Here is a 12,345-nt window from a genome sequence, read left to right as displayed (position 1 = left end):
GTGCAGGAGAAATCCAGCACTTTGGTATCTGTGAGACAGCAAACGTTGTCTTTGCTTTTTCAGAGCTTGAGAATTCATGTATTTGGATGGAATGGGAATATGAGGCTAATGTCTATACCCACAGTTAAATCACCCAGGAATCAGAGACTTCAAGGCATCTCAAGGCAATACTTCCTTATGATGTATTACATAAAAGACAGATCTTCCATCTGTCTTCAGTTTTCCTTTTCCAGTTTTTCCTTTACTTTCCTACACTTCTTTATAACGCTATATTGTGATTGAGAATTTCATGTCATATTCATCCCATGGCAGTGACACCTATGATCTGTACTGCCTGAGCTCTTCTGCTGATTGTTGTTCTTTGATTTGAAAGTACTGACAGATTTAGAGCTCTTTTTTCCCACTTTCCACGTTTGCTATAAACATGAAACAACCACTTAATTTTACTAGGCCAGGATGTCAATCCTTTCCACATTAAGAATCTATTTCTAGCTCATATTTTCTGGAAGGTAACTGATATTTGTCCATCAAATACCTCTTCACTGCACTGTGATGCAAAAGCGAAAGCGGTGAAAGGCAGGGGGAAGAGAATAAATGTAATTGAGTTAATGAGGTTATCCATGTGAGTCTGCTTAGATTATCAGCTCTCTGTAAGAACAGGGCCCTTGTAGCACTTTGCTGTGTGTTTGGTGCAGATGGTCCCACCGTTGACTGACGTGTCTGTGGGCACAAACCACAGCTAACATGATAGCACACCCTGAACAAGGTGTCCAGTACAAGACTGTTTGGAGTTGTGAGACTCAATTAAAATAAACAAGCCAACCCCCTTATCTAAGGACATCCATTAATCTGAATGACAGACTTGGGGAATTAAATTTCCCATTGCTTACACTTAAAGTGTTTCCTACATCACTGTCTGCAGTCTGTCAGACTAACAGCTGCTAGAAGCTTGATGTTGAACCAGATGTATCTCCAATCCAAATCCTGGGTTTTATTTACTCTTTCAGGTAATATATCCTGAAATATTTCAGTATCTATGCATTTGGGAAGATTTCTGGCACAGAAGTGACTAAAGTGCCGGATGACAATGAGAACATCCTATTTAAAAGTCCCCTTATGACTTTTTTTTCCCTCTTTCTTTACACTGTGCTACAGTAGCCTGACACTAGTAAAGCAAATACCTCCTGTAATATCACCCCAGGTGAGCTGGTTCAGGGAAACCCATCAGAATTTTGTTAATTGAACATTTAATCTTTTTTTCCCCAGGTGGTGTACATTATTTAAAGAAATTGAAAAGTAAGACCTCTTAGGGCATAATTTTTCCTATTGTAAACACATACAAAAAGATGAGCTGTTCTATGGGCAGTTCACACAAAGTCTCTTTAATTTAGGACTGTTGCTGTGTTTAAGTTTTGTTTTTTGAACATCTTTCCTGAACATAAATGAAAAGGAAATATCATGTCATTTAATGTGTGAAACTGACCAGCTTGGACATTGGGAAGAACTCTACTTTCTAAATAATTTTATGTAAGCTCTTAATATAAGGATATTGACAAGGCTGGGGACAGATCACAGTAAAACATTTTCTTGAAATTTTTCTTGCCAATTGTTGCATAAATTAATGCTTTCATAGTACTTCAGGTTCTATAATGAACGTCCCAAAGCACTCTAGACTGCAACATTTTCAGAGAATCATAGAATTTGCTTAGTTGGAAGCGACCCATCAGGATCATTGAGCCCAACTCCTGGCCCTAAGCAGAATACCCCAAGAATCACACCATGGGCCTGAGAGCATTGTTCAAACACTTCCTGAACTCTGAGAGGCTTGGTGTTGTGACCACTTCCCTGGGGACCATGTTACCGTTTTAGGAGAAATTAAGACCTTGAGCAAGCGAGCATTCTCTGAATTATAACTCCCTATACAATCTTTACAATTCTCTCTCAGAATTTACGTTTTTATTAACTAAATATAATTTTCCTTAATCTCTTTTCAACATGTTTTCACAGCGTAAACTCTCTTTAAAAAGATAGGGAGGCAAACATTTAATTCTTTCCTTTCTCTTTCTAACCAATTCTGTTTGGACTGTGACATTATAGAAGACTGGAATCTAACTCAGTGTTTTCACAAAGGGGAAATGAATCTGCTGCATAAAGCTGAAGTAAATTGTATTAAAATTATACATAAAATAGATGATGAATACAGAATATCCTTTACATTGTCAGTCATGTCTTGACAATATTTGAAAGACATGGGCATTAACATTTACTAATGTTATCCAAGAGCCAAGATAGGGACAGCAAAATTAAAAACAATCAAAATGCCCAAACTGTAAACTGATGAGATAATTTCATTGTATTCCTTACCCAAAACAATAGGTGAAAGAAAGTGATATTTGGTCCTACATGCTTCCACTCATTACTGACTATCTATCAAGACTTGGAAGTGAGTCCTTCCATCATAGCCACAATGTGCCTCTAGGTACAGTTTACAAGATTTTGGATTAAAAGATAAAAAATGAGTGATGATACACTGTTTAAGGACAGGACAGGTATCATTTATAGAGGAGAACGGGGTTACTTAGCAGAAGGGAGAAATGGCACTGCAAGGGGAGGAGCAATAGAAACTGGCAAATGAATGTAAGCGTTTGAAATTATCAACAACTTCAGAAAAGGAATTAATGAAGATAAACCAATATAGAAAAATAGGTCCCATTTTGTATCTAGAAGCAGGTCACCCATCATATTAAGCCTACCTGCGTCGATGATTTAATGACCTTGGATAAATCATGAAATAAGAGACATCACATGAAAAATTCTTGGATACAGCAGTGGTGGAGACTAAGTCACAGGAAAGTTGCTCAGGACAAAAAATTCAATAATGCAGTTGATATTAGATACTTGGTCAGATGAAGATGTTGAAGTTGAGGAAGGCATAAGACTATGAAACATTGGGAATGGTTATAGTGAGCAGAACAGCAATCTGAAAAAAATTAGCTTTTTATTGCTCATGGAATGAACATCCAGTCCCCTAACTGGATCACAGTAATTGCTCTGCATATTTAGCCCTACAAAAGCTGTAGTTCAATGGTAGCTTCTATGTATATCATAATATTTTTGATATAAACACATCATCATTCTAATTGAATTTCATGACCTTTGTTTAGGCATTTGGGTTATTTATCTGGACTATGTTTCTTCTGTCTTACTGTAATTAAATGGTTTGCCTCCTATACAATTATTATTGACAATCAGGACCTTAGCTTATTATGATAGACATTCAGGAGACAAAATGAAAGACATTTTAACTACAAAACCAGTAGGAAATTACTGTACTAACTAAGCTTTAGGTCCCTCATGCTAAGGTCTAACTGAGGACATAAAACATAAATTATTGAGCCCGCTTCATTTAGTTGCAGCCATCTCAGTGCAATAATTCCTACCACAGACAGTTCAGCCTAGTGAGGCAGCCAGGACTGCTTGGGTGCTAGCAAGTACTGTATGTAGGTAGACTTGTAGACCAGCTGATGTCCATGGTCCTGCTTTCTAATTGCCAAAAGTATTTGAAACAATGCAACAAATTAATGCAAAATAAAAATTATCACATTCTGAAAACTTGTCCAAGTGTTTTGCAGAGTTTCCCCCAGGGTTGTTCCCTCTATGGAGAACATACGGCAATTGACAGGAGAACATTTGGTATTTCAACAAGAAATGAAAGTTGATCAAATGCTCTCTTTTTTTATTTAACCCAAATTTTACACATCCACATATCTGTATGCAGCAGAATAACTGATGCCTAAATAAGAAGGTCAAAATTAATATTATTTCTTCTCTTCACCTTTTTTTAAAAACAATCAATGCAATCAGTCGAGATTTTTAAAAACTTCAAAAGGAATCTCAGGAAAAAATTACCTTTGTCAATTTTCCCTTCAGACTAGTAGATAATTTCTGAAGTAGAAAAGATAAAATTAGAGTACTAAGTACTTTAGTTAATCCCTTGTCTCCAGCAGAAAAAGAGTAGGCTCAAAAATATGCCATTGTTTCATGGTGTTTTGGGCTCTCTGCAGGCAAAAAGGTTCACTGATACGATCAAAGTCTACATTTTTCAAACCTGTCATTAAGTACTCTGGGAGTTGTCCAAGAAAACCAACAAGACAATATGTAATTTTCCACTCGATTTAACAGAATATGTTCTTTTCTAAGGAATGAAAATGAGGAGGCCCAGTTTCCTACAGTTTTGTGTTCTTTGTTCCTTTCTCTATCGTCTAGTACAATAAATCTTGTCCACTCTCATTTTTTCCTATGAAATGCTTGCTTGTGGTGGGTAGTTCTAAACTATGTTAATCCTGTTTGATTGACTGACATAGTCAGTTCTGCTTATCTTTCCCCCCTCTATGCAAACAGTGATTCTGTACATGTGTGAATTTTGCAGGGGTTTAATAATTTCCATCTTAAAAGTTTGGTTGATGTTCCTACTGTGTTCAAAAGCTATTATGAGATCTGAGGAAATAACCTTCTTGCTTAAATTTCATTTCTTTAGAAAACAAAATTATAACTTAGACCATTACTCCATTTTTTTGATAGTATTTTACAGAGCCTTAAATGGTAGATATTGGTTTTTATTTACATTTACAATCTGGTCATCTGATATTTTGCTATTTCTTGGTGTAGCCTAAACTGAGTTGCATTGAATTTGTTCAGCATATACCAGCAAACAAGTGCTGGCAATTTGCATTCAACACACAATTTGTCTGAAATAAACTTTGTGCCGGGAATAGGAGAAGTTATCCCACAAGATACCTCACTTTTTAGTCTGTAATAGGGAATAAACCAGATTTTCAGCCTTCCTCATTGCTTGGGTTTGGATACAGTAGCAGTGCAGTACACTGTGCTCCAAATACAGGAGTCTCTGGCTGTAGTATCTGCGGAGGCCTGGACTTTTGGAGTCTGTTTCTGTGACCTAACCCTGAAACACAATGCATAAATCTTGGGAATGCTGGCAAGAGCTTCAGTGCAGCTGTTCAGCCAACTCCTCCTGTATAAGTAACTGTGATAGGTTCGGCATAGCTTTTATGATGAAAATATATTTTACAATAAAGAAGCAGTAAGAATATGGAAATGCAAAGGGAAAACAATAAAGCGACTTACTGCAATATGTATAAGTCTTGCTATGTCAAGCTGATTGTATTTTTAAACAAAAACTGCTCTATTTCACAATGCATAAATGTATTATTGCATTCAGGTGAAAAATTCAGAAGGTTAAATGCTTCATAGAGGTTTTGGCTCCTAGCCAGTGCCCTTCTGCAGCATGTAGCTGGCAAAGATTGCTTTGCTGGAGACACTGCTTCTTCAGACACATTAATTTTAAATTATAGTTATCACTAGATAGAAATTATGAGAAAGTACAGCACTATGTAGCAGGCACTTGAAAACCCTAGTCAATAGTTCTTTATGCACTAAATAAAAGTTCCTAAGCAAGTCAAATCTCACCTAGGATCATTGCTTGCTAGGTTCAAGCTCCTTGAACCCCTTCCCAAAGGAAGACTTTAAGTAGGTAAATCAGGTTTCCCAATAGCTGGATCACCTCTATGTAATATAAGTACAATGCATAAAACATGGTTTCATACTGCTTAAACAAGTAATAAAAGAAAGAGCAGAATCTCATATCCACTAGAAGCTAAATGAAGCAATGGCAGGATTGGCTTTAATCCTGGCCACTATGGTCTCTTTTCTGATCTCCTGACTTGTCCCTTGCCAGTCACACCTTGTGAAGTTCTAAAAGGCAATTCTCCCTATAGCTGAAAGAGATGGGAGTGTAGAGACAGGAAAAAAATTTCAACTGCTTGGAGCCTGACTTTGGTAATGTAAGAGAATATTTAATGGCAGCTGATGCCTTCTGGGAAGATAAATTTTACATCATGCTCAGAACAGCAGCCAGGGAAGGCTTCTTGCTGCCACAGGACAGCAGGAACTGGGACCGGGTTCCAGCACTGAGCTGAATGAGAATGAGTATGAAAATTCAAGCTTTAGTAACATAGATGGGTGGAATGTTTTCATCTGCTTAAACAAACCTTTCTTCATACACTCTGCATTACCATATCCCAGTCAGTAATGTGACACCAGAGTATTTTAAAACCCTCCTGTTACTCTATGTGCTTTTATCTCCAAACCAAACCCATGCACATTGAGCCACTCACTAAAATTAATCTCTGCAGGGTGTGTATGTGAGGATCCCCTGCAGCCATGTCTTCTCTGGGAGCAGTGTGAGAAGAGGCTGGAGAGCACAGAGTGCTGGGGGAACAGAGCCCAGCTCCCAGGGTCTGCAGCCCAGTGCTGAGACTCTCACACTGCTGCTGCCCCAGCCTCAGCTCACCTCTGTGTGGAGACTGAGTCCTTGGAGATTGAGATTCAGCCCCCTCAGTCAGTCTCTACCCTGGCCTGCCATGTTGTGTCTTACCCAGGAGAGTACCTGCCCTGGGCTGCAGCAGCTGCATTTTTCCCCTGAGTGTCCCAGCAGGGAAGTGGCAGGGCACAGAGCCCATGTACACATGTGTATGTAGCCTGACCAGCCACTGGGGGCTCCTGGAAGGGCTGGCTGTGAGTACAGAGCATGTCCCTCAGTCACTCTGCAGGGTGCTATGGGGGTACATGGCACAGGTCATTCTTTGCCCTCCACATCTTTGCTGCAGTGGTGCTGGTGCAGCATCACTGCTGGGATGCTGCTTTGGGTCCTTTGTGTCTTTAAATGATTTCTTTGAGATGATTTTCTCACCGTAGAGACATTGAATACTCAGTTTTCCTCAGCTGGCTGCCATATTTCATTGCTGCTGAGACTCCTTGGCCTATCCAGCTATGTTAAGATCTCTGTCATGTTTTTCACTAGCAAGCTGAGACCTATACTTGCTTATGTATTGAGCACAATCTGCTTTGTGTAGCTGGGCACTCTCCTTGATATTCCTGGTAGGTCTTCACAAGTTCTTCAAAACTATTCATTTAGGACCAGTAGAAAAAGTTATTAGACCTCTTTGTTCAGTCACCAAAAGTTTTTCACAGGAGTTCTTACTCCTGTGCACTAAACCCTTTCCTGGGGTCCTGTGGGTGAAGCCTAACCCTGCCCAAAGTCTTGGACTCCAGCAGGCACAGCCTGAGGCAGTAACAGGGTGTTGTCTTCACTTTCCTGGGACTTGTTCAACAACTACTGTTGAGAGCAGAATGAAATACCTCAGTCAGTAAAGCATGGTGAATGCTCATCTACCCCTAGAAATCTGTGTCTCCACTGAGCAGGCAGGCTCCCCTAGGCACCCCTCTTTTCCTCCAGGCAGCCCATGTTTGCCATAGGTCTGAACTGGCAGGATGCCAATTGGCCACCCAGCCTTTTTGTAAGGAATTGGAGGAAGAGCTGCTGGCCTGACAGGAGGGCAGCACTCTGCCTTGGCTGTGCTCCAGGAGGCTGAGTCCTGAGCCCAGGTGTGCGCAGTCAGGGCTGCCCTTCCCCTCCCCTCCCAGCCCATCAAGGGCTGGGCAGGCACTGCTAGGGAGCTGCTCACTTTTCCAGTGAGGCTGCAGGGAATGGTAACTATCTCAAAAATAATCACAGTCCTGTAGCAGGGTTTTGTGTTTTTAACAGGAATGTGCTCATGTGGAGGTCTCTGGCAGAGCAAGGATGATGTGTCTTGAGTTGTAAGTTTTGACTCTCCTCTGTGTGTTGCTATTTGCATCTCCTGAGTTTAGGAGGAGAGTGAGAGATTAAGAGGATCTCAGATATATGCTTGTAGTGTCATCCCTCAGTGTTTTTGGTTGAGTACTGGCAAATATTGAATGAGCCAGGTAGGCAGGTTCCTTGACTAGCCTGAGCAGTTTGTTAACAATTTATAGCAAGCTAAGAATAAGTTATGATAACTCAGAATGAGTTATTATCACTCTTTAAAATGAAATATCTTTCTTGAACACCTAAATCCTTTTCTCCACTGAGTATCTGTTGAAAGTCTCTCTTTTTTTGGTGTAAAATATTTAATGCCATGTCAGCTTTTAAAATGTAGCTTATACTGATGCCAAAATGGTTTCTTGCTGACTTTTGATAACATGCTTTTCTCTAGAAGCTAAAAGACTGACCGAGAATAACATACCCCAAAATAGTAACATTTTTTAAATTATAATATATTTAAATTTTGAAAATATCTTTGGCTATACATTCTGTGGGTTTTTTTATAAGAACTGACTCATCAGGATGTGCTGTATGAAAACCTCTAGGAAATAAAGTACTTAACATGATTAAACATATTATAGGCTTCTAGTATCTAATTAAGAAATGAAGATTGGTCTTTAATTTGGCTCTCTTATAAGCCTACCTGTGTCGATGACTTGGTTTTGCAACACAATTTGCAGAGTAATCACTTCTGGTGATTTGTCATTAGTTGTAATGGAAGTGTCTGGGATCTGCCAGGCAGGTTTACAGAGGAGGAAGGAAAGGGAGGGATTCAGAACATTACACTAATTCTACAGTTCCCTTACACATTTGGTTTGTTGTAGTTTTATATTACTCCTGCATTATGTTAATTTCTGGCAGATTTTAGCAGGAAAAGAGTTTTTAAGTGAGGCTGGAAGATACAAGTACTCTAGTTGTAATCAAGGCTTATGTTTGTCAGTTCTAGTCAGTTAAAATACCCATCAAGGTATTATTCTACTGCAATGGCTCTCTCAAACTGTGCCTCAATTCTTACTGTGTATCTTCAGTTGGACTGAAATTATTTGTGCTTTCAAAAGCCTTTTGGGAATACATAATAATTATGTAAGAGGTAAAATACTGCAACAAAGTAGAAACTAAGTAGCATAAGAGAAAGCAAAAACAGGAATGGAGTAAAAAAGCAAAATCATGTAACATGCTCCTGCAGGTTTTGCTATACTAGTTCTTGTTAGTATATTTATATGTTAAATGTTATAAGTTAAGTGATAAAAGTAGAAAAAAAATAGATATTTGACTTGGTTAGATAAGGAAAAATAATTTAAAAAAACAACCAAATCATCCCATTGAGTATACAAAGTCATCTGATCCACATAAAACACTCAAGTTTTTGTAGACAAGAGGTTTCCTTCTCATGCCTGAACCACAGGGCCCTCAGGACAGGGCTTACGTCAGAGCAGTGAGTGACCAAGAAGCACAAGGAAGAAATTATGATAGTCCAAATTAATTAATTTGCATGTATTATTACCAGTGTTATTGTTTCCAAAACAAATAAAAAGCAATGATTTGCTGTTTATATAATGAGAGCCTAGATTTGTAAAGGTATTTAGAAATCTTAGGGAAAAAAAATGCTGTATATCTTAGAGGAAGTGGGGGCAGGGGGGTGTGAGGGGAGGATGACTGTGCTGGTTTTAAAATGTGAATGCCACTCCTTCTTCTTTAATGTCTATTAAGGCAGAGAAAAGAGGTGAAATCTCTGGTAGGAATTACATTAAAAGTAAGAGTTAGATAAACCAGTAGAATGTGTTTCCCTGGAATGAAGTTATTGGTTTAAGCTGATGAAAGGGAAATTGCAAGTGAGGAATTTCATAGCCATGAGGAATACATAAAGTCTTTCACAGAAACTGAGTCTAATAGACTGGGCAGTTTAGAGATGGTAAATTATAAACAGAAAATCTATCTAATTACTGCCTGTTTGGTGTTGAACCAAGGTATTGGACAGCTGAAGTGATCCAACTTGGCAATTTTGCATTCTCAAATCCTTTGATTTCTATTCCAGTTATATTAATTCTAAATTTTGAAAGTGGGAGGAAATATCTGTCTAAAAGTTCAGGAAATGTATTTATGAAATATTGAAGCTTATACATCTAAAGCAAAAATGAAGGAGAAGGAGCAACTGATTAAAACTTTTGAACAAGTTTCCGAAGTAGTTAGGAAGTGTTCCCACCTAAAACAATTATTAAATATGTTGGGTGAAACAGAGGAGTACTTTACTGTATCTTTTTCCTTAGTAGCATTTGAATACTGCTATTTTTCTTTTTTGTTTTATCTTGTTTCATGCCAGATGTTCTTATCAGGGAAAACAATGCTGATATGTTTTAATATTGATGAGCTGATTTCTCCTGGGAATAACAGTATATCTACCTTCTCAGAATACAAATTGTGGGAGGCTTTTTATAGCATAATTACCACAATGCATTGAATTTTGAGTGCAACTCTTTAAAACTGTGGAAAAAACTTTCTGTTTATTATCTTTATTTTAGCCACTTCAAAAGGAGAATGACTCTTTTAAAATTCCATATTGTTTTGGTATCCTTTAGAAAGCAAGCATATAAATTATCCAAGGTATTGTGTAATCTGTCAAAGCAGCATATGCTTAAGCACCTTATAAACTATTAAATAATCATAATATTTCTCTTTCCAAGTTTGTTAGTTTATTTGTTTGAGCAGTTGCAGTGTAATTAAAGTACCTTGCTTTAACTTATTTTTTTCTCCTTTTTCCCTTCAGGAGCTTGAAGTACTGAAATCATAAATGATTTGGTGACAAGCTGAGCTTGCAATGCAGGCAATAAAAACAGTGGAAAAAGAAGTGACTTTTATAAAGGAAACACTTTTCACAGAATCCTTCCTAAAGCAACAAGAGTGCAGCAGAAACCCGGCGAGCAGGCAGCTCCAAGAGCAGCAGCCATTGGAAGGAGCTGTCTGCAGCTCTCAGTGCTGTACTGAGCATGTCCCAGCGGAGCCCAGTGCAAGCAGCACATTATGCAAAAAGGCAGCTCCAGCAGATGGGAGAGAGGCACAGCAAGCATTTGCCTCACTTGCATCACCGCCGCCTGCAAACAAACCTGGATCGCTAGAGGGGATCTCTCCAGCAGGCCAAAGGAATGAAACCCGCAAGGATGGCTTGATTGCCAAAGGCGTTGTACGGCAAAAAATCATGGGGAATCAAGATGGGAAGCTAAAGAAAAATGCAGGTGATGTGCAAGAAGGAGGAGAGGATGCCTCTGGGCCCAAGGATACGGACGGCACAAAGAAGGTATCAGGAGGCAGAAGGGGACTGGGGAAGCATGCAAAGGGAAGCGAATCGGGGAAGAAGAAGGGTAAGTCGGACTCCAGGCCCTCTGTGTTTTCAAATCTGAGGATTAGAAAAAATCTGTCCAAGGCTAAAGATGGGAATAGCAGTTCACGGGAGGATGTTTTGGAAAGCCAGGCCTTGCAGCCTGGGGAGCTGGACAGTACTCATTCAATTGTGACCAAAACTCCCGATATAAGCATCTCTGCAGATGAAGGGGGTCTCTCAGACACAGATGTTGAACATTTTGAAATCAGAAATGAAACTGTTCCAGCTGCTGCAGAGACACAGGATGGACAAAGGACCAGCTCTGGCTCTGATACGGATATATACAGTTTCCATTCAGCCGCAGAACAAGAGGATTTGCTTTCTGATATCCAGCAAGCTATTAGACTGCAGCAGCAGCAGCAGCAGGGGGCAATTAACATTGGAACTGAGGACTCTGTCACCAAAACAATGGGCCGACACATGGCTAATTCTCAAGCAACCCCCTTAGATTTTGAACGGTTTTTTTCAGTAACTACCACTGACAAAGAGAGGAGCCCAGACACTGAGGGGGCTTTTCCAGCGGCATCGGAAATTGTGGAAAGCGTTCCTGTCTCCTGTGCAGCTGAACGTGAACTGAAGGAAGTGGTGAATGGCACAGGCTCTCCTGGTAACAGCTTATTTGAAACACAGGAACGTCAGCTGCTGACTGAGGAGCAGCCCGTTGCTGGAGTGGATGCTGTAGCCAGCGACCTACAAGATGGTTTGGATAGAACTGCAGTAGAAAATGGGGCTCAGACACACAGCTCCACAGAACCTTTTCCATCTCCAGTGGCAGAGGCTGAGGCTAAAATTGCTGAAGTGCAGCCTCTTGATTTTCAGGGCTCGGTAACAGAGAGTGGTATTTCAGATGCAGGCCGTGATCATGCTGCTGAGACTCAGGAAGGGAAACACACTCTGTCAGCCAGTCAAGAGGAGCTGCATAATGGCTTATCCAAGGAAATGAAAAATGGCAGTTTGTCCTCTGAAGGAACAGCGGACAGTCCTATGCTTGGTTCCCGATGTTTTAAGCCCTATCTGATTAATCCCTGTTACATCAAAACCACAACTAGGCAACTGAGTTCTCCCAACCATTCACCTTCTCCCTCCCCATCCCAGAGCCCGCTTTTCACAAGGAGGCAGGAGTCCTTCCACAAAAAGGAAAAAGTCTCAGTCAGGAAGAAGAGGTCTGCTAGTTTGGCAGGTTTGTTCAGTCGCTCTGCAGACTGGACAGAAGAGGTGTCTAGTCACAAAAGCGAGATAACAGAGAAGGTGAGCTCTGCAGACTATT

At 39.9% G+C, this 12,345-nt stretch overlaps 1 protein-coding gene across 1 annotated transcript in view; it reads left to right on the top strand.

Annotated features, from left to right (window-relative positions):
• The first annotated feature begins 10,472 nt into the window (after positions 1-10,472).
• Positions 10,473-12,345, top strand: part of FMN2 (formin 2) — a 154,356-nt gene continuing 152,483 nt past the window's right edge. The window contains 2 exon segments of the mRNA XM_031058791.1: positions 10,473-12,343; position 12,345. The exon segment at position 12,345 is cut by the window's right edge and continues 109 nt beyond it. Of these exon segments, the coding sequence (XP_030914651.1) occupies positions 10,518-12,343; position 12,345 (1,827 nt within the window). The 5' untranslated portion in view covers positions 10,473-10,517.

The sequence above is a fragment of the Geospiza fortis genome, unplaced genomic scaffold (assembly GCF_000277835.1).
Source record: "Geospiza fortis unplaced genomic scaffold, GeoFor_1.0 scaffold381, whole genome shotgun sequence".
Taxonomy (NCBI): Eukaryota; Metazoa; Chordata; class Aves; order Passeriformes; family Thraupidae; genus Geospiza; species Geospiza fortis.
Note: the sequence above shows the minus strand (reverse complement) of the source record. Positions and strands in the feature narration are given on the sequence as shown.